Source organism: Canis aureus, chromosome 3 (genome assembly GCF_053574225.1).
Source record: "Canis aureus isolate CA01 chromosome 3, VMU_Caureus_v.1.0, whole genome shotgun sequence".
NCBI lineage: Eukaryota > Metazoa > Chordata > Mammalia > Carnivora > Canidae > Canis > Canis aureus.
Genome location: NC_135613.1, coordinates 33,149,474 through 33,172,786, shown reverse-complemented (window position 1 = coordinate 33,172,786; position 23,313 = coordinate 33,149,474). Strand labels below are relative to the sequence as shown.

Genomic DNA, 23,313 nt, shown 5'->3' with positions numbered 1-23,313 from the left:
CTCAGAGGGGAGTCTGCTTCTCCCTCTCCCTCTGCCCCTCTGCTTGTGCTCTTTCAAACTCTCTCAAATGAATACATAAAATCTTTTTAAAAAAGAAGAAAGAACTCGAGATCAATTTACATTGGTTTAATGTGCTGTCTTTCCTCATCACCAGATGCTTCTCTGCTGGTCACAGAACATGTAAAGCTGAATGGTCGAAGGGGATCAGACCCATAGTCCTGATCTGATTAGCACGGGCTCCGGGTATCTGACAAATGAGCCTTGGCTTTTTTAGCTCTGACTGCCTTTTGGTGAAGTAACATGTTAAGAGCAGAAAGGTTGAGTCTGTATAACTTCCGGAAGAGTTCTGCTGGGTTCTGAGTAGACTCACAGGATTATCAGAGCAGAAGGGACCTTAGAGACCATCTACTTAATCCCCAATTTTAACAGTTTAGTGAACAGGCCCAGCAGGCAGTTACTTGTTTGCCTAAAAGAAGCAAGACTCTTGTCTCCTGGCCAAGTGCTCTTTCCACTACAACACCCTGCTTCCCCAATCAAGAACTAGTCATTTTGTCAGAGTAACCAGTAGATGACACCTGAATAACACGGACTCTAAATCCCCCAATGTTTCTCTTAATCTCCATTGGTGAGAAGACCCTGAACAAAAAGAACATACACAATAAACACAAAGGAGATCAGGAAAAGCTATTTTAATTTTCTATTAAACATTCTTCCAAAAGCATTATTTTACTCCGTATCTTACTGAGTTATAAGAAATAACATTAGCATTAGAAAAAACAGGAAGAAAGATAAATTAAATGTGCATAATTAATTAAACTTATATGAAAAAGGAAAATGAGAACAAGGGACTGAGAGCTTTACAGAATTAAATATGAGATTATACTTTGAAACCTGTGCATCTCAAAGCAAACTTTATTTGTTCAGTTATTTTTAACAACAGCATTTTTTGACCAATACACTGATTTTTTTCAAGAAGGAAACTCATTTAAAAAATATTTTTACTTTAAAAATAGGCTGCATTCAGCTGTAGACTCCCCGCCACCACCCCCAGGCTCTGATCAGATTTATTTTGATTTGGGAAGAAAGTACCATTTTGATGGCGTGAAATGCAAAATTTAAGTTTTTTTTTTTTTTTAAACAGCCCGCTACAGAATTTTAAAAACTATTAATGAAAAATAGATTAAAGTCATTAAGTGCACAACACTAATTATTGGCCAGCTCCTGGTATTCGGTTTCTTCCCTAGTTCTCCAAAGGAAAACTTAAATTGAATCTTCAGCAGAATGATCTTTAAACATACTTTATAAGCAAAATGAGAGCTTCTGTTTACATAGTTTTTAGATTTTGCTGTTCCTAATTTTATTCTGAAACTCAGTTTTACCCCAAACCATAATTACCATATTAACTTTGTAATGCACAGTTCTATGCAATTCAGCAAGCAGTAGTACACTATTAGGCTCTGTCCACCCCGAGCTTAGGAAAAACAAGATTGGTCACACCCAACTAAAGACAAATCTCACACTGTTTGCCAATGTGTAGTTTCCATCCAAGCCTTGACAATGAAATATATGGATATATATCTATATATCTCATCTTAATTTTCAAAGGCAGGCAAAGGGAGTTCTTCACAGCTTAGCTTTGCCTGGCTGAAGCTGAAGATTTTGTAACTTCATAGCCAGACCCATGTTGCCAGTGATTTTCAATTTGCCTTGAAAGAAGGCCTGTGAGTAAGAAGAAAGAAAATTTGTTACTCGGTGTTTTTTGTGATTGCTGATCTTTCTAGGCGATCCAGCCCTGAGATCATTTATTTATCCAGGTTTCTTAAACTTTTTTCAAAATATGAAACTTGGCTTTCTGGAATAGATTTAGAACTAGATTCCTCAAAAGGAAGGCTTTGTAAAAGGCATGCTTTACTAAGAGCAGTCATACGACTATCTCTCCCAAATGTCTTCTCTTAGAAATTGAGTCTACCTTTATCTGCCTTCGTCACCGATGGTACATTTTCCAAATAATAGGCAAAGTGGGTTTGAAATAGATGGATTTTGTTGAAAAATACTACATGTGGATCAAGAATATGAACTGAGGGGTCCCTGGCTTGCTCAATCAGTGGAACACGTGACTTGATCTCTGGGTTGTGAACTGGAGCTCCACATTGGGTATAGAGATTACTTAAAAATAAAATCTTAAAAAAAGAAAAAAATATATGAACCAAAATTTTCAGTAGTCTGAAAGAGAGAAAAAGCACATTCATAACACACTTAGATACTCTAAGGGTTCAATACACTGTGGATGAAATGTCACCAAATTTTTTTCCCCTTTCTAGGTCTACATGATAAAGGATTTATCCCTACAGAGGGAGGACAGGCAGCCTGCTGAGACTGAGGTGCTGGTGTTAATCTTTGGCTTAAGAAGAATCAAACCAACCCTAAGTGCAGAGCCACAATTTGCTCCATTTAACAACTGCCTGTGATTAGATCACTGATCACTTGATGTTTGCTAAATTTATCATGTAACAAAATCCCGGGAAAACTTTAGAGAAATGATAGCAAATTTGCAAACACAGCGTGATTTCCCTGCTATGATCTCAGTCTTCTAACTCAATTGTTAAAATAAGGAAGAGCTACATGCAACAAGTTTCTGGTAGTCTTAGCTTTTTAAGCAAGTATAATAAAGATGTCAGGAGCTCTTTTACCTTATCCCTAGGAATGCACAGAACTCTGCTTTGTCTACACCTCCTGGTAAGGGTGACTAATTCCTTTTTTTTTCCCCTCCTCTGTCTGGACAAACTAAATATTTCCTTTCTATATGGCACACAGCCTTCTCTGTCTGATGACTTAAAGGTCCGGTGTCTCAGAACACAATATATTTAACATATGTCCTTAAAAAATATGGACCAGTAGCACCTAAAAGAGAAACTCCCCATCTTTCCTTTCTTTAAAATTAAAAGAGAAAGTGACTTTTTATTTACTAATTATTATAGAGAAAACATGAGTCTTCACAATATCCAAACACAAGGATCATTTTAATCTGGCCCCTAGGTATTGGGTGTGCTTTACACTGGAGAGCACACTGCTTTGTTTCAACTGTAGCCAAACACTGATACTATAATTTCCAATGCATTTAACGGTTTCCAGTCAAATCCTCTAAGCATAAGGGAAGACCATTAGCATATTAATAGAATTATCTGCCATTTTTATCTTTAATTCCTTTGGGTGCTAACAGGTGCTCAGGAAAATGCTGATACTCTGCCCCCCAAAATGGGTGGTAAACAGATAAACCAAGAACCAGGGTAGCTTATGTGTGAAGTCTGATCACCCTGCCAAGGGAGTGCATGGAGAGTGCATAGTGGAACAAGGAACAGTGGGTGGGAAGGAAGAAGACAGCCAGCTCCTATACTGGTGGCCTCTGTTGTGTCCAGAATTTTTGGAGCAGGCTCTGAGGGTAGAGATGTCAATGCCAATGGTGTATATTAAGCTGAAACATCACAGATGCAAGTTTCTCACTTGTCAAAGCATCAACTACAATAGGCTTAGTTGCTTGGAGAAGGCATTTTAAAAAGGAATATTAGTGTGTGTCAGATTGTTGTTTTATCCAATCTTTTGAATTACCAGGAGGCTGTAGGAATAAGACCTAAAACAAATCAGGCTGAGGCAACAAAACAATAAGTTTACAATGGAAAGCAGCATCTCAGTTTCTTTTTTTTTTTCTTCCCCCGTGGCTAATGAAAGCTCAGTGTATCAAGTCTGTTCAACACTGGCTAATGATATACGAAGACCCTTGATGATTTGGGGACCAGGAAAATCCATAAGAGACATAAATACATTTCAGACAAATACAATTTAATCAAATTGTATTCAGATGAATACAAATTAAGCAATTGTTGAGTGAAAACCTAAAAATGTCAGACACTGTGCTAAGATCTTGAGACATGAGGACAAACAAAATGTGGTTTGTTCCTTTGAGACACTCACAACCTAATGGAAAGGAAATAGGCACATCATGACTAATATCATGTGACAAGTGCTAAGCTTTCTTCCAATTGATTGCCCAGAAGAGGGACTGGCTACAGTCCCCCAGTAACTTGTAAGGAGGTCTTTGGGGATAATATGTAAGCTAATTTGGAAAGAAAAGGAGTTTGTCAGGGAAGGCAGTTTGGACAAAGAGAGCATGGGCAGAGAGATGAAATGTAAAAGGTCACGCCTTTGTTCACACTGTTCACACTGCTCCCTCCCCATGGATTGCTCCCACTCTCCATCTGTGCACTGCTAACTTCTGGTCACTCTTATACTCAGTTTAAGTGTTTCTTCCTCTGTGAGACTTTCTCTGATGGTCCAGGGAGACATGGCTCCGCCCACTGCTGTCCATAAGCTAGGCATAGCACTGTGGATATTCGGATACACTTACTCTTTTACAGATTTGTCTCGTACCAAATTGTGACTGTCCAGTGCAGGAGAACTCTTTCTAATTCATCTGGTTTTACACAAGACACAAAACAGTACCTGGCACATGGCTTGTGCCACAAATGTTTGTCATTTGTTAAGTAACATTTTAGGGAACACTAAGTTTTGTCAGTTTGACCACTTTGCACTTTATGGTATAAGGCTGAGGCAGGAGATGAAATGGAATGGACTCAAAGACCCACCTACTAGGAGGAAATAAGCCCCTTTATACTTACCGACTGAGGATTCATTTTACCAGTCATTAAAGCCAGTAAGTCCGAGTCAGCCATTGTGATTGTGCAGTCGGCCTTCTTATCTAAAACAGGTATGAAGGAAGAGCAAGGAGAGTATTCAGTTTCAGGTATTCACCTCCAGTACTGGAGCAGTGCGGGGAAAACGTTACTCATGTACTCTTCTACGGCAGCCTGGTGAAATGTGGCATAAATTACAAGCAACCTCAATATTTAACAAGAGGGAATTGATTAATTACCAGGGTGCCTGGGTGGTACAGTCGGTTAAGTGTCCAACTCTCGGTTTCGGCTCACGTAGTAATCTCAGGGTCATGAGATTGAGCCTTGTGTCAGGCTCCGTACTCAGTGCGGAGTTGGCTTGAGATTCTCTCTTCCTCTCCCTCTGTCCCTCCCGCCTGTGCTCTCTCGCAAATATATAAATAAATCTTTAAAAGGAATTATCATATTCATATGATGGGATACAATGCAATCATTAGATGATGTGGATCTACATTTATTGACCTGAAAAAATGTTCATGTTACACTGTACCATGCATGATACTGTCATACAAGCCAGTTATAAAACAAACTGTGAGCATGGTCCCATTTCTGCTTTAAAAACAGATATTCAATTATATATGCATAGGAAATAACATCTATAAACTTAGATACCAATATATTAATAACAGTTACTGTGGCACCCAGACTCTAAGGTGATCCCTGTGATGCCTGCCTCCTGGTGTTCACGCCTTTGTATGTGCCCTTGAATATGGGCAGGACCTGTGACTTGCTTCTAGCCAAGAGAATGTGGCAAAGGAGATGGGATGTCATCCTTGTGGTTCTGTTATGTTATGTAAGACTCTGTCTTGCTAGAAGACTCTCTGTCTCTCCTGCTGGCCTTGAATAAACTAGCTGCTGTGCTGTGAAGTGCATATATGCAAAGGACCATGTGGTGCGGTGCTGGCTGTTAGGAGCTGAGGGCAGACTCTGGCCTATGGCCAGTAAAAAAAACTCAAGTTATCATTCTCCATGGCTGCAAGGAAATGAATCTCCAGCAACCGGAGTAAACTTGAACACCAACCCTTCTGCAGTCAAGCCTCCCGATGAGAACCTAGCCCAGGCCAATACCCTCACTGAAGTCTGTAAAACCCTATGCAGAGGACCCAGCTACATGCAGCCAACTCAGCCCTGGGAACTATGAGGTAATAGATGCATGTGTTGTCTTAAGCCACTACCTTTGTGGTCAGTTGCTATATAGTAATAAAAAAAAAAAAAGAGTATACAGTTATCTATAGCAGGAGTTATCAAACTTTTCCTGTAAAAGATTGGCCACTAAGTATTTTAGACTCTGCCAAAAGCTACTAGGTCTTTATCAAAACTATGCAACTCTGCCACTGTAGTGCAAAAACCACCATTGATGATATATAAACAAATGAGTGTGGCTGTGTGCCAATAAAATTTTCAAAATAGGTAGTAGACAAGGAAAGGATATACACAATTCATGTATCTGCCAAAAAAAAAAAAAAAGAAAACAACTTGTATCCAGACTATATTAAAAAAAAATTCCTATCATTCAATTAGGAAAGGTTACATAATCTAAAATAAAAACAGGCAAAAAATAAAATAAATAAAAACAGGCAAATAACAGACACTGTACAAAAGATCTCCAAATAGCCAAAAAAGCCTATGAAACTGTGTTCAACTTCATTACTCATCAGGGAAATGTGAATTAAAAGCACACATGAGATACTATTATATATCTACCAGAAGGAATGGGCAAAAAAGGAAATAAAAAGACAATACCCAGTGCTGGTTGGGATATGGAGCAACTGAAAAGTTGATGCAATGCTGGAGGGACAGTAAAACGGTACAGCCACTTTAAAAAACAGTCTAGAAAGGGCAGCTGGGTGGCTCGGTGGTTAAGCATCTGCCTTCGGCTCAGGGCGTGATCCTGGGGTCCTGGGATGGAGTCCCACATCGTACTGCCTGTGAGGAGCCTCCTTCTCCTCCCTCTGCCTGTGTCTCTGCCTCTATGTGTCTCTCATGAATAAATAAATAAAATCTTAAAAAAAAAAAAAACAGTCTAGAAGTTTCTTAGACTAACCATACACGTGCCATGACTTAGCAATCCCACATTTAGGTGTTTAACCAAAAGAAATGAAAACACAGTCCAAACAGAAAAAACTGTATGTGAATGCTCATAGTGGCTTTATTCAAATGGCCAAAAGCTGGGGAAAAAAACAAATGTGTATCAACTGATGAATGGATAAACTACTCAGCCACAAAAAGAAACACAGCCCCCAGCCTCCCAGTGTCGCCAGAGCCTTCCAGAAGAACTCAAAGTTCAAACATATTCTACACAGCAGCTTATTCTATACATGAAGAGCAGACTTTTGTGGGGTTTTTTTTTTCATTTTAATGATTCTCCAATGTATTAAAAATTTTTAATCGGAAGTAGTGGATTCCTAAAGGATTCCAAAGTCATCTGCAATTCTTTTGTTTTTGTTTTGTGCTGGTTTTTCCTTCATTTTAGCTTTGGGTAGGAGGGAGGGGCAGGTGACACTAAGTATATTTTTTTATTTTTGAAATCTTTTCCAATGACCAGCTGAAGATCTGCACTGAAATATAACTTACATGCTTTGCATTTTTAAAGCCTGCTTCTCGAATTTAAGCAGAGTGATAGTGTTCAAAGAACCAGCTCAGTCTGTAACATGTTTAAAAAGACATACTGCACTTTGAGGTCCCTTTCAAATGCCATTTGCTAGACCTCTCAAGTGTTTTAATTGCTACATTCATGTGCTTCACAAGTCCAGGATGTCGGATGTCCTATGGCATGGAAGACTCAAGACTTTGGGCAAAGCTTATGGGCTGGCATTGGGGGGGTGAGGGGGGAAAGGAACAGAATTTGTGTATTTGGTTGATTTAGAAATAAGGCATCTGGGAGATGCCATTATTTTCTGTTTAAATTAAACTGCATTTTTGTCTTTTGGTTGAAATATGAAATGTACTATCCCGATATAAAACAGTAACTATCTGACCTTTGGAAAAAAGTGAATGAATCTCAGTTAAAGAAGCAGGCTCAAAAACTATATACTGGGGACACCTGGCTGGCTTAGTCAGTAGAGCGTGTGACTCTTGATCTCAAAGGTTGTAAGTTCGAGTCCCACTTTGGGTATAAAGATAACTTAAAAATAAAACCTTTAAATAAAACAAAAACTACATCCTGTGTGATTCCATTTGTATGACATTCTGGAAAAGGTAAAGGTACATGGACAGATATCGGAGTAGTGGTTGCCAGGGCCTGAGTGTGGGAGGAGGGGATTGACTACAAAGGGACATGAGAACACTTTTCAGGGTGGTGGAAATATTTTATCTCTTGATTTTTAGTGATGGTTACACAATTATATGCATTTATCTAAATTCATAGAATTATACATCTTAAAAAGGGTAGATCTTACTGTATTAAATTATACCTCAATGAATCTGACTTAAAACAACTGCTAGTACCAGGTACTATCAAAAACGTGGAGCAAAAGAAACTCTCATGGAATGCAGAGGGTAATGTAAAATAGTATATTCACATCAAAAACTGTTTGGCTCTAATGTACCTTATGACCTAGTATTTCTACTGGTTATGTGCCAAGTGGAAATGAGTACATGCATCCACTAGAAGACCTATATAAGGATGTTCATAACAGCTTTATTCATAAGGCCCCAAAATGGAAACACTGAAAAGATATATCAACCATGGAATTAATAAATTCTGGGGCATTCACATAGCAAAAGCAAACTACTGCTACATACAACAATATTAAAGAATCTTATGATGCTGAGCAAAAAATAGACAAACCTAAGAAAATAAATACTATATGAGTCCGTGTAAATGAATTTCCAAAATAAATAAAATCAATCTACAGTGACAATCTGGAATAGTGGTTCCTTGTGGGAGTGATTAGCAGGGGGCGTAAGAGAAGCTTCTAGATTGCTGGCAACATTGTGCAGCTTGATCTGGGAGATATATTCATCTGTAAACACTTATCAAGCTGTACACTTCATATTTATGCCTTTTATTATAAGCTAGACTTCAATACAAATTTTCCACAAAACAAACAAAAAAACAGGTGGTAGGTTGTTGGATTTGGCCCACAGGCCATAGTTTATCAACTCCTAACATAGATGGTGGAATTATAGGAGAGTAGTTTTTCCATTTTGTTTCTCTACCTTTTCTAATTTTTTTAAAGATTTGTTTATTTTAGAGAGAGAGAAAAAGAGAGCACACGAAAGGGGAAAAGCAAAGGGAAAACGAAAGGGAGGGAGGGAGGGGGAGAAATGGGGGTTGGGGAGAGAGGGAGAAAGAAAGAGAGAGAGAGAAGCAGACACCCACCAAGCATGTGTGTGTAGACCTTGACACAGGGCTCCATCTCATGACCCTGAGATCATGACTTGAGCCGAAATCAAGAATTGGACATTTAACAGACTGAGCCACCCAGGTGCCCCTAAAAATATTAACTTTAATATCAAAGTATAATGAGTAAAAAAGTATACAACAAAGACTAATATCTCATTGCTAAATCAACCATGTCTACCTTGGACAAGTAAGTTTCAAGTGCAAAAGGAAAAATTCACCAAGAAAAAAAAAAACCTGTCAGCAGTGTTAGACAATTAATATGACCACAGTCCTCTAACAGTTGGCTCCTCCTCAAATTAAAGTTGGCCTTTCCCTGAAACCAAGTTGCTTTCTAGTTTACTACTGTTTTACTTTTCTTTATTGCATTTATGTCAAACTGCCTTACTTATTTGTATGTTTTTCTGTCTGTCCACTAGAACAGACACTTCACAGGGCCAGGGCCCTTGTCAGGTTTGTCCACTGCTATATCCCAGGTCCTTGAAGAGTGCCTGACACATAAGGGCAATCAATCCATTGAATAAGTAGATTACGTAGCAGTCAAAAGATGATCAAATCATGGCCCAATAGCTAATCAGATAATCTGTGCCTTAATTAAGAGATTAGGGGTTGCTATGGTCTAAATGTTTGTGAAGAGACCCCCAGCCCTTTCCACCATCTTGGACTTCCAGGTTCCAGAACTGTGAGAAATAACTTCCTGTTGTTTATAAGCTACTCAGTCTGTGGTATTTTGTTACAGCAGCCCCAACGGGCTGCTAAGAGAGCAGTTAAGTTATGAAAGCACAGCATACCCATATTATCAAATAGTTCAAACATGATTGAAAGTTGTAAGTTTTATTATATGTCTTAAAACTCAGGGATAGCCCCTAAAAGACTGAGATTCAACAGCTATTCCATCTTTGCTTCTAACAAAATTTTCTTACTATTGAAAAAAAAAAAGGTGTGAAGTTTGAAAACGAAGGGACTTACAGTCTCGAAAATTCAGTTCTCACGTAGATTTATATCCTCAAAGAACAGGAGGAACAAAAGCTAGCAAACTGAGATCCTCGGACTTGATTTATAGTTGGACTTGATCCAAATATTCCAAGAAAGGACTCTTAATCATTGAAGAGTGAGTGTAGGGGTACTCAGTTGGCTTAGCTGGTTAAGTATCCAACTCTTGATTTTGGTTCAGGTCATGATCTCAAGCCCCATGTTGGGCTCTGTGCTGGGCATGGAGCTTGCTTAAGATTCTCTCTCACTCCCTCTCTATCTGCCTGCCCCTGCTGCCTCTCTCTCTTCCCACCTCTAAAAAAATTTAAGTTTAGGAAAATGAAGTCTGCTGCTGCTGTAAGATCAGCATCTATTGAGCGCTTCACATACATGACTCATTTGATCTTTATAACAACTCTATGAGGATTGGAGAGGTCAAACAACTTGCCCACAATCACACAGCTAGATTGAGCTAGATCTGAAAGCAGATTCCTGCTACTGAAGCTCATTACTCCCAAGTTCTATGGCTTCCTATCATTATAGGAAGGATACAAACATTGAATAGCTCAGTTTGTTGTTGTTGTTTCTAAGTAGGCTCCACGTCCAACACAGGGCTTGAACTCACAACCCTGAGATCAAGACCTGAGCTGAAAGCAAGAGTCGGATGATTAACCAACTGAGCCACCCAGGTGCCCTGACAGCTCAGTTTTAATTGGGCCTTCACCAGTTCATCAGGATCTGATGAATCTAGATGCTTCCTCAGTTCCCCAAGTCCTTTTGCAGAGTCTTGGACAAGTCTCACATTAATTAATTAATTAATTAAATTAATGTTTAATATATGTACTGGGGAGGAAGCAATGATTTATTGAGCACTTGCTACGCTAAAGGGCTTTATATATCTCATTCAATCCCCACAACAGCTCCATGGATAGAAATCATTCTATTTTCTAGACAAGACCTTTGGATTCAGGGAAGGTATACACCTAATAAGTGACACAGCTATAGTCTGAACTCAGTTTGAGTGTCTCCGAAGGCTATGCAATTTCTACTGTACCTTGGGGATGCAAGATCCTGAGCCCTTCTAGATCATGTTGCCCACAATGGGGCAGTGTTGAGAATTCAAGTAGATGCTGAGAGGGCAGAAAAAATGAACGAAAGATACTGTGTCATGTTAGATGAATCAAAGTTGGCTTCCTAGAGATATGCTATATGAGTTGTTTTAAAAGAGAGGAGGGAGGGGCGGAATTCATAGACAAAGACACCAGGCAGGAGGAAAAGATTATGGAAAATGCATAAAATCTAGAAGTCCTTAATATAACCACCTGTAAATCATTACCAAACTCTTAGAATATAAGCAAATGAAATACTTTTAAGGAAATCTTACTTCGTCAACAGTAAGTAAACCTCTCAACACTGTGTACATGCCAAAAGAACTAGCAATTCTCTTTAAGGTGGTAGTTCAAACTAGGACAGGTTATTAATGCTTTAACATACCTGATCCCTAACAAATGGGCATTTGTTGGCTGATGTAAAAGAAGCTGGCAATTTCCAATGGTGGCTTTTACTGGGTAAGTCCATATTTCAACGCCACTCCTAGCTGCCAACAAGTGTCAGTTTCAGCAGAAATTACCTTGCTCCAGGGGTAAAATCCCTTCAGGTATGGGATGGGGCACCTAATACGGGGAGAGCTCACAGCCAGGGTACATACAAGGTTTTCTGAAATTATGTAATAACTTTCCATAAACATATTATCTTTCATGACAAACAATAACAAAAAACAAATTTTTTTAGAATATCACCTTATCATCTGCCTGGGCATATCAGAATATAATCCTGAAATAACTATTTTCCAAAAGTTCTTTTTATTTTTAAAAGCTTAAATCTAGACAATGCATTGTTTTTCTTCCTACACCACATGAGAGTGGCAGCTCATAAAATGCAAACTTACAGTTCTTTTTCTGCCTACCCATTTGGAGGGAAAAAAAGTGACTATATATATCATTCGTGAACTTTCCACAACACCACCATGCTGCCCATATAAGATGCCCTTACTACTGCCTCTTTCTTCTATTCTAGTTGATTCCTTATTCAAAAGCACTACTCATAACATTTTCTCCTCTCTCCAAGCTCTAAACTCTATTCCAAGAGCTCTGCCAACGTCCTTTCTGCCTCAGAGTGTCCCTGAATATTTATCTACCCTCTCAGAGAAACAAGTATCGTCCCTCCTTGCTACTTGCTAGCCTTCCCTCTGTGCTCCTGATATCATGCACCACTCAATAATGTATCAGTAACAAAACTCTCCCATCTTTGATAGACTTCCTTCTCCTACACAGCTTCCAGATCCCATCAACTTCACCCCAAATACCCTGGTAACTACAATGTAACAACATCTTTTTTCTCACTGCCAATACTCAGGCTATCCTTTTTGCTCACTTAGACATGGCAACGTCCATCTCCCCAATTGCTCTCTCTGCATCTGATTTCTCCCTTTCCAATTCATCAGATCTAATACACCTGCTTCATCCTCTAAAATACAGCCCTCACTTTTCTTTTCTACTTAAAAAGCTTTAACTGGATTGATTATAAATCAAATCACTCTCAAAGTTCATAGCATGGTATTTTAAGCGCTCCAAAAAAGTAGTCCTCATACATCATGTTTCTTAATAATACCAGACTCTCTGTGAGAAATGAACATATGAAACACATATAATACAACATACAAAATGTAACCTCCTGAATGCTTACTGAACACCATTCATTCATTTTGCTGTACATTTTTATTTTTATTTATTTTTTATTTTTTTTATTTATTTATGATAGTCACACACAGAGAGAGAGAGAGAGAGAGGCAGAGACACAGGCAGAGGGAGAAGCAGGCTCCATGCACCGGGAGCCCGACGTGGGACTCGATCCCGGGTCTCCAGGATCGCGCCCTGAGCCAAAGGCAGGCGCCAAACCACTGCGCCACCCAGGGATCCCGAGGGTTCAGAGACACAGAGAAAAAGAGGCAGAGGGAGAGGCAGGCTCCATGCAGGGAACCTGATGTGGGACTTGATCCCGGGTATCCAGGATCGCACCCTGGACTAAAGGCAGCGCTAACCCACTGAGCCACCAGGGCTGCCCAAGTCTCATGCTTTTAAAACCATCCCTACACTGATGACTCCCAGATATCTTTAGCATGGACTCAGCCACTGAACTCTAAGGTGTATATCCAACTGCTTAACTGACAAGTTTACTTGGATACTTGATAGTTATGCTGAAGCTAATATGTATAAAACTTAACTCCTGATTTGCTCCTACTCCCCTTTAATATTCTTCCCACCATCTTCTCAATCTCTATAAATTGCTTCTCTGTCCTACCAGTTCCGAGGTCAAAACCTTGAAGTTCTCATTGACTCCTCTTTTGCTCACATTGAGCAGTCTAATCCATCAGCAAATTCTGTTTTCCTCTACTACCTTGGTCTAAGTCTCTATCATTTTTCTTTTTGCCTGATTTTCCTGTTTCTAACCTTGCCCCCTGTAGGTTCTTCTCCACACACCAGCTGGAGTGATCAATCGGTCGACTGACTGATTGGTTTTTATTTTGGGGGGTGATTTATTTAATTTATTATTATTATTATTTTTTTGGAGTGATCATTTTGAAACTTAAGTTTGATTGTGATTCTCCTCTGCTCACAACCAGGGTACATACAAGGTTTTCTGAAATTATATAATAACTTTCCATAAACATATTATCTTTCATGACAAACAATAACAAAAAACAAATTTTTTTAGAATATCACCTTATCATCTGCCTGGGCATATCAGAATATAATCCTGAAATAACTATTTTCCAAAAGTTCTTTTTCTTTTTAAAAGCTTAAATCTAGACAATACATTGTTTTTCTTCCTACACCACATGAGAGTGGCAGCTCATAAAATGCTTCTCCCTCTGCCTCTTTTTCTCTGTGTCTCTCATGAATAAATAAATAAAATATTTTAAAAATAAATAAATAAATAAAAATAAAAGCACGAGACCTGAGGAGATCCCCAGGGAGTGAATAGAGATAGAACTGAGCCTTGGAGTACACCAACATTAAGAAATTTGGAGATGAGGAGAAAATAGGAAGAGAAGCCAGGAAGAAACAGCCAATGAGTAAGAGGAAACCCTACAAATATATCATGAAGGCTGAGAATTAACCACTGAGTTTAGCAACATGGTGGTCACTGGTGACCTGGATAAGAATAGTTTTGGAACAGTGATGAGGATAAAAAGTGATTAGAGTAGGTTCAAGAAAGACTAGGATGAGAGGAAATGGAGATAGTGATTATAGATAGGACTTTTGAGGCCATGTAACCATATGCTGGACCATGTGCTTTATAGGATACTTAAGAGATAATTCTCTTAATCCTTCCATCAACCCTATGATATAGGTACCATTTATTATTCTCATTTACAGATGAGAAAACTGGGGCTAAGAGAAGTTAAATAATTTGTTCAAAGCCAGAATGTGTGAGTGGTAAGGCCAGCACCCCAACCCAAGTCTGTGTAAATTCTAAGGCCTAAAATTGGCAACTCTGTGATGGAGGCTCCCAATCTTTGGGAGGAGGTAGCTGTGACCTATCCCTTTTCCTAAGGATTCACTAGTTCTTTTAACAAGGTCCTATGCCTCTGAAGCCAGCCCTTTTGGAAAACACCAAAGCAGATCCCCATTTTCCCTTGTGTATTTGTTCAAGCCTCCTATTAATGAAGTCATTATTGCACTGACCTGAGTTAGGAAGCACTGATCCTTTGCCGTTTTTCACATCCACCACCCAAGTAGCTTCTTTCCCCTCAGGGCCATTCTTCACCTTGAAGGCAAAAATACCACCGATTTTCTTCACAAACTCTTCCCCTTCCTGGACAGGAAAAAATAAACAAAAAATAAAAAACCAAAATTCTGGGAGTTGTATTAAGTTTGTTTCTCAGGCTTTTTCTCTACATTGAATGTTTAAATAGATATATGATGTGAGCAGCTGGGCCAGCAGCAGTCGCCAAGCTCCCTCAGGATCTTTCACCCAGAAAAATCTGAAAGGCAACAACTCCCTCATCTGCCAAATCTTTTGTTAAAAATGGCTTTCCCAACACAACTGGTAGAAGAAAAGAGAGAATGAGGGTAGCACAGCAGCATGTTCTACTGAAGTAGCTTTCCTTTATCTCAATTTCTGAAAGATTCACTCTGGCCTGTCTAAATGTAGGAACCCCCACTCCCTTTTTTTTGCAGGTAAATTCTTTTACGTGTGTTTCTGGCTTCCCACAATCAGAACTTAAAGAGAAATGGTTCTGAGAGCAAAGTCTTTTATTTGGGCGGGGGGGTGTGAGTGGCTTATGGCAAATACATAAATAACATATTAATCGTTGAATATTTTAGAATTGGCTACCTTTTGAATTCTCTTATAATTTTTTTCTCTTATAATTTCTAGTAGTTTTTATTTCCCACCTTCTTTATTTCAGCTTTACATCCCTGCAATAATTTAGATATAAGATTCTTCCTTTTGGTATCATAATATTTATTCTTCTAACTAATATTTTAGTTAAATTCAACTAGTTAACATATCATTAGTTAACAAATAGCTCAACTAGTTCAATTAGTTAACATATCATTAGTTTCAGAGGTAGAGTTCAGTTATTCATCCATTGCATATAACATCCAGGGCTCATCACATCACCCAGTTACCCCATTCCCCCACCCTCCTCCCCTCCAGCAACCTTAAGTTTTCTTCCGAGAAGTAAGAGTCTCTTACGGTTTGTCTAATATTCATTCTTTTAAAAAAGACTGAAGTGTTTACTATGTTCAGGCACTATGGTATAAGTACCTGAAATACTCAAATAATTATTATCCCTGAGGAACTTACATAGACTGATATCAGATACTAACCTCTGTTTCTATGTAAGCAGAGAACCTGGCTTAAGTTCTTTCTTTTTGTTGTGTTTTGTTTTACAGTATACAATTCTGTGGTATTTTAGTATATTCAAAGTTGTGCAACTAGCACCATTATCTAATTTTATTTTATTTTTTTAAGATTTTATTTATTTATTCATGAGAGACACACACACACAGAGGCAGAGACACAGGCAGAGGGAGAAGCAGGCTCCATGCAAAGAGCCCTATGCGGGACTCAAATCTGGGAATCCGGGACCACCCCCTGAGCCGAAGGCAGGCTTCTCAACCGCTGAGCCACTCAGGCGTCTCCCATTTTCTAATTTTAGAATGTTCTTATCACCCCAAAAGAAACTCATAGCCATTGGTCATCACTGCCCTCTACTTCCCTCCTGCTAGTCTCTGACAACCACCAATCTACTTTCTATCTCTGTAGATTTGCTCATCCTGGACATACTATATAAATGGAATCACACAATACATGGTCTTTTGTGACTTTCACTTAGCATCTTTCACTCAGCAAAATGTTTTAAGGTTATTCCAATCCATGCTGATGCATGGAATTTTTATGACCAAATAACATTCCATTGTATGGATGTGGCACACTTCATTTAGTCATTCATCAGTTGTTGATTACTTCCCCTTTTTAGCTATTATGAACAATACTTCATAGGCATTTGTGTACAAATTTGTGTACTTTTTAAGTATATATTTAAAAGTAAAACTGCTGAATCATAGGATAATGTTTAACCTTTTGAGAAACTGGCCAAACTGTTCTCTAAAAAGTAGCTACACCATGTTATAATCCAACCAGCAATGAATGAAGGTTCAATTTTTACACACTGCACAGACCTTTGTGTTTTTATTTTATTTTTTTTAAGACTATTTAATTTTTTTTTTTAGTAACCTCTACACCTAATGTAGGGACCGAACTCAAGACCTGGAGATCAGGAGTTGCATGTTCTTCTGACTGAACTAGCCGGGCACCCCAGGCTTTTGTCTTTTTAAAGTTAGTTATCCTAATGGGCATGTCAATCTTTTTCTTATTTATACTAGATAACACACCTGAACTTATTCAAAAACAACCATGTGTCTTAGACTCCAAAGAAGTTATTCTAAAAATATTTAGTCTAGGCCTACTTATCTTGACTATCATGGGGGCATTTCCTACACGTGGGTGTCTTAGAATTAACTATTACTATTTTCTAGTTAAACCAAGAAACCAAAATTTCTTGTCAGATTTTTAAAGAAGAATTCTTATTTTGGCTTCCCTTAAAATATCTCACTCAAATCATTCTAAGTTAGCTTTAGGAGAAATTATTAATGACAATAATAATCTTTTTAGGGCTATAAAGTGTTCAAATCCTTTTATATACATTATTTCTTTAATCTCCATAAAACCTTGTAAGTAGGTGGACAGATATTAATATCAGCTCACTGAGCAGAAAAAACTAAGGCTCATAAAGGTTAAAAATGCTTCGGACTATTCTGTCTCCTATTGCCAAGTAAGCCATTTAACATAATCCATCTAACACACTAACGTAAGCCATCTAACACTTACAGGTGTGAATTTCTTAAAGGTGGCTCCCCAGAGCCTACAAGAGGAAGTCTGTCTTTACATATCATTCAAGATTTGTCATAATCTGAGGGATATTTATCTGTTCTTACCTTTAGTCACTTTTTTCATCCTCCTCAGGCTGTAGGTTCCAACAATACTGATCATCTTGAATTCCATAAACATATGAGCCTCCCATGCTCTTGCTTATGCCCTGTCCCAGCTCACTCACCTATTTACATTCCACCCCAACCTCATGAAGTCCCCGCTTACTTGCTAATTCTTCTGGGACAGCTCTTCTATCTCTACTGGACACTTTGATAGCCATTTGCACATGTATCCATGTTTCTTGTAGTTATTATTTTTTTTTTCCAGGGGAAAATTTCCCCATGTCTGTCTTCCCACTAAACTCTGTTCCCTAAAAGGCAGGGACACATGGTTGTAAGTAGTACAACCAGAATTCAATCCCTGTTTGGTTTAACTTCAAATTCAGTGCTCTTGTCGTTTGACCATACCATTCTGCGAAGCAGGTTACATCAATACTTCCAACGTGAGCCTATGAAAGCAGTGTGTCTCCATAAATGAATTTTAAATTCAAGTCTTCTCTACATTCCTTAAGATCTTTTGTCCCTCAAGTTTCCATGAAGACAATCTAGAAGAGTGGGTTAATTATCCTAGTATGGTGGGCCACCCAAGAGCCAGGCTTCCTTTGGGGCCAGCAGCCCATGAATGACTATTTCTAGGTGCATCCATGCCATCTGCTTGCATAATGCCTCAGGAACAGACACCAACAAGTTAGAGCAGGAAAACACCAGCAAGTATTTAGAAATTCTACTTAGCATACTTGGAGAGAAATTCTTCCCACTTCCTTAAAACAGATGTAGACTAATTTGCACTTGCTGTTACTTTTAAAAATCAACTGATCCGGGCAGCCCCGGTGGCGCGGTGGTTTAGCGCCGCCTGCAGCCTGGGGTGTGATCCTGGAGACCTGGGATCGAGTCCCACATCCGGCTTCTTGCATGGAGCCTGCTTCTTCCTCTGCTTGTGTCTCTGCCTCTCTCTCTCTCTCTCTGAATAAATAAATAAATAAATCTTTAAAAAATAATAAAAAAATCAAATGTCCTCCTTTAAAAAAAATCAACTGATCCTTTTATAAAATAACATTTTTCATTGAAGAAGATGTGAGACAGGGTAAGGAAATGGACAAGGAGAGAGCTAAAAGGGGAAAGAAAATACACATTTGTTGTAGAACTAAAGTTCATTAATACTAAGAAAGTTCTAAGTTTGCTCCTTGAGTGAAAAAAAGTATTTCTTTCTGAGTAGGCAAAAGGTCAAGGAGTAGGTTCTGTCTCAAACTTAATTGGAACAAAAAGTTAAGACAGAATTCAAAAAAGGGCAACAGGGTATTGCTAAGACAAAAGTGGAAATAAAATCTCTGGCCAGATTTCCTTTGCTAAGGCAGAAAATGCATGAATTGACAAAAGATTCCAAGACTTTCACTTTCTAGTCCTTACAAACATTTAGGAAACTTACAATCGTGGGAAGGAAACAAGGGGACAAGGTCTGCTCAAGTGAAGTTTAAGAGGGAGGAGAAAAGAATTAAAATAGGAGCAGGAGGGATACAACTGCAAAGCTAAGACTGTGAAATAAAAAGAGCACTTCTTTGTTAACCCCAATAATGAAGTATTCAGTGACTGACACATAGCTATCAGATATTCTCTAATTATTTTTATTGACAGAATAAAGTTGAAAAAAATGGGACAATTTGGCAGAAGCAATTATCCCATAGGTTGCTCTGCAGGCAAATGTTGTTGGCAAGGAAAAAAATTCAAGTTGAGCCCTTACAGAATCCAACTTCAGTTTAGTGGACAAATATAATGAAGGTAGTTAAACAATAATGAGAGGCTGGCTCAGTCATTACAGCATGGGCCTCTTGATCTCAGGGTCATGAGTTCAAGCCCCATGTTGGGGGTAGATTACTTAAAAAACAAACCAATAATGAGATATTTTTTCCTACTAGATTGGCAAAGATTTTTTAAAAACCAGCCAACACAAAGCACCGGAGAAAGTAGGAGGAAAAAAACAGTCACTCCCATGAATTGTTATGAGGTTTGTCAATCAGTATGCTCTTTTTGGTGGGTAGCTTGGCAATATATACCAAAATGTAAAATATGCATATCCAACAACTCAACGATTTCCCCCTTTAATTACTCATGCTAAGATGATCATGGCATTAAATATTTAAAGATGAAAAAAGAGGAAATTTATTATACCACTACTTTACTTGCAAAAACTTAAATACAAGCAATGTTCACCGTAGGAAGCTAGTTAAATAGATTATGATACATAAAAATCAAAGTGTACTAGGTGGTCATTCAAACTCATGGTAAGGATTTATATTTATGTGCCTGGAACACTGTCAAGAGAAAAAAGTGGGTTATAAAACACGTTTAACCCCCATGTAGGTGTATCCCCACAAGATGGTGGCAGGACAGGTCTGCAGCTCCTGAGCCAATGCCTGCCTGCCCAGAACCGGCAAACCTAGCCCCCTCTACCTCTGGAAGGTCATTGATCACAAAAATCCCCGAAACGCAGGGTCTTTTTTCAAGACACATCAGTCACATTGACTGTTTTCCACCTACAGTGCAATCACCTTAGATGTTAATAAGTTCTTTGTGCTACAATAAATTAGAAGATATGCACAATGTATGCCTTTCACACTGTAGCCCAAATGAAATACACAGCTTACCTATTCTGAATCCTTTTATTTCAGCCACTTTGGTCAGCTTAATAGATGTATAATTGGAATTGTGTAACTGTGACTATAATTGTGACTTCTTGGTTTGAAAATTAAAATCAGTAATAATATCCTGAGATGCCTTTAGGTTTGAAACAATGATATAAGTAGTAATTTTGCTTAAAGAAAATAGTTCTTAAAAAAAAAAGAATAGCTCTCTTTTTAATATAAGTTATTGTTAGATTGCCTTTGTATGATTATTATCTATGAAGAACTAATTATTGTACATAAAAATAAATTTGTATACAGAGTATAATTTAAAAACCCAACATGTATCATATGATCCCAGTTATGTAGAACTGCATATTCATATACAAAGAGAGATGTCTGAAACAATGTCAACCACTGTTCACATTTTAGTGAACTCCAAGTGATGGAAATTCAAGAGATTTTTAACTTTCTTTTTCATATGTTCTATATTGTGTGACTTTCTTTTAAATTAGCATTATTTTTAAAGAAAAAAACTACTCTGAAAAAACTGAAGCACGAGAGATTTTTTATAAGGAGTGTTGATATTAGGTACCTTTTAAAGACACATTTTAAACATTCTTTTTTAATGGTTCTAAGTAAAGTCTTTGAATTAAAAATTCAATTTTAATTCTTTTGAATTAAAGGGAAATTACACAAAATAAGTGAGAATCCTTTTACATATGACCTTGGTCCAAAATTATTATCTTCCTGACAAAGAGAGGACTGAGGAGAGTAACAAGGACTAGCCTTTCCTCTAGTTCAGATTATCACAGCATTTTACCATAGCTCTTTATAGAACTCAAGTATGGAGGCTTGTACATCTCTGAAATGCATTCTTACCAGAATTACAAAGAAACTATAACAGACACTCAGAAATACAAAAGACACTCACTACTTGACAATATTATATAAATTTTTAACTTGTATCACTTCACAGAAACACCAGAAATCTATTATCTGCTTCCTCTAGCTTCAAAGTCCTCCTGGTAGAATTTTATAAAATTCTTACTTACCTCTTCAAGCTTCTTCTCAATCTCCTTAAAGACCAAATTTGCCTTAAATCCATCAACTGCAGAGCTGGTTGGAACAGCCTCAATCTGATGAGTTCTGTAAGAAAATGGAGAAAAGAACCAATTTCAATCCATGGAGTCATACAGACACAAGGTTTTCACCATTTAACACTAGTAATTTTCAAAAATCCCTAAGAACAGAGATGCTGTGGCTCTTACCCAAAGAAAATCATAATTAAGTCCATAAAACAATTAAGCTTTTCTTCCCATTTTTTTTAACAAATACTGAGTGCTCACAAGACACTAGGCATTGTCCTTAAAAATAAAGTAAACCAAAAAAATTTACCCTAGTTGGGGAGAGAGACAACAAACAAGCAAAAAAATAAATATAAGGGCAGCTGGGTCACTCAACTGGTTGAGCATCCAAATCTTGGTTTTGGCTCAAGTCCCATCTCATGAGTCCTGAGATGGAGTCTGCTTGAAAATTCTCTTCCTCTGCCCCTCTACCCACTCTTACACACACTCTCTCTCTAATAAATGAAGGAAGGAAGGAAGCTACTATGAAAAAAATAATGGAGTACCTAGGTGGCTCATTTGGTTAAGCACTCAACTCTTGATTTCAGCTCAGGGCATGACTCTGGGTTGTGGGATTGAGCCCCACATCAGGCTCTGCACTCAGAGCACAGTCTGCTTGTCCTTCTCCCTCTGCTTTTCCCTCCCACTCATTCTTTTTTTTCTCTCTCTCTCTCTCTCTCAAATAAATAAATAAATAAAACCTAAAAAAAAAAAAACTATGAAGAAAATAAGGCAGGTTAAGAGGATATAGAGAAAGAATATGTGTCTGTTGAGTATTTTATTTTTATTTTTTAAATTTTACTTTATTTAAATTCAAGGAATTAACATATAGTGTATTATTAGTTTCAGAGGTAGAGTTCAGTGATTCCTCAGGTGCATATAACACCCAGTGCTCATTACATCATGTGCCCTCCTTAATGCCCATCACCCAGTTACTCCATCCCCCCATGCACTTCCCCTTCAGCAACCCTGTTTGTTTCTTATAGTTTAGAGTCTCTTATGGTTTGTTTCCCTCTCTGATTTCATCTTATTTTATTTTTCTCTCCCTTCCCCTACAGTGTTCTATTTTAGATAGCCTGGTCAGATAGGCTTCTCTGAGGAGGTGATATTAGCTTTTAAATTATATAAATGAGCTAGCCATATAAAGATTTAGGTGGGGAAGCCAGTACTAAACTTCCAGCATAAAAAACTTAAGGAAAAAACTAGTTTGGCAGTTAAAAGAACTATAAGAAGGCCAGTATGACTAGAGCAGAGCAGAGACGTAGAAGGATCTAAGGTCACAGAAACACACAGAGCAAGATAATAAAGTTAGGTTGTTGTTGTTATTATTATTATTATTATTAGGAGTTTGGATTTTAAGTATAATAAGAAGAACTGTATGGTATAAGCTACAGAGTAGCAAGATCCAATTTACATGTTTTAAAAAAACAAATCTGGGTGCCAGGTGGAAAACTATAAAGCTGCAAAATAGGGAAGCAAAGAGACTACTGCAATAGTCCAGGCAAGAACTGATGGTGATTAGATAAGCAGAGATTGGGCTCAAGATTTGTATTTTACCTGTGACACAGATATGAATTTAACAACTGTCTGCCTATTGGTTGTTTGATAGTTAGGGAACAATTATAGATGAATGACCTGATGTAGCAGAAGGAACATAGTCTTTAGAGCTACAAAGGCCTGGGTTTGAATCTCAAGGGTTTCTTCACATACTAGCTATATGATTCTGAGTAAATTACTTGACCTCTGTGAACCTCTGGTGGGGAGGTAGGAAAGAAAGTGGAGAGGGCCAATGACTTTACATAACTAAACAGAATCCCGGGGTGGGAGGAGGGTACCTAGCAGAGCCCCTGGCCCATGGTAAAAAGGGATAGCATGACTAGAATAGGCTCCAGAGCTTCAAGTATTAGATACAGACAGAAACTGGAGGAGTCTGAGGAAGAGGAGGATGTTAGATAATTCCTT

At 38.1% G+C, this 23,313-nt stretch overlaps 1 protein-coding gene across 2 annotated transcripts in view; it reads right to left on the bottom strand.

The window, feature by feature from the left end:
• Positions 1 to 674: 674 nt before the first annotated feature.
• The window catches only part of SCP2 (sterol carrier protein 2), a 103,213-nt gene continuing 80,574 nt past the window's right edge, over positions 675 to 23,313 (bottom strand). For both annotated transcript variants that reach the window (XM_077891794.1, XM_077891795.1), the window contains 4 exons: positions 21,280 to 21,373; positions 14,793 to 14,922; positions 4,674 to 4,753; positions 675 to 1,719 (listed from right to left, as the gene is read on the bottom strand). In XM_077891794.1, the coding sequence (XP_077747920.1) occupies positions 1,624 to 1,719; positions 4,674 to 4,753; positions 14,793 to 14,922; positions 21,280 to 21,373 (400 nt within the window). In that variant the 3' untranslated portion in view covers positions 675 to 1,623. The remainder of the gene's footprint in view (positions 1,720 to 4,673; positions 4,754 to 14,792; positions 14,923 to 21,279; positions 21,374 to 23,313) is intronic.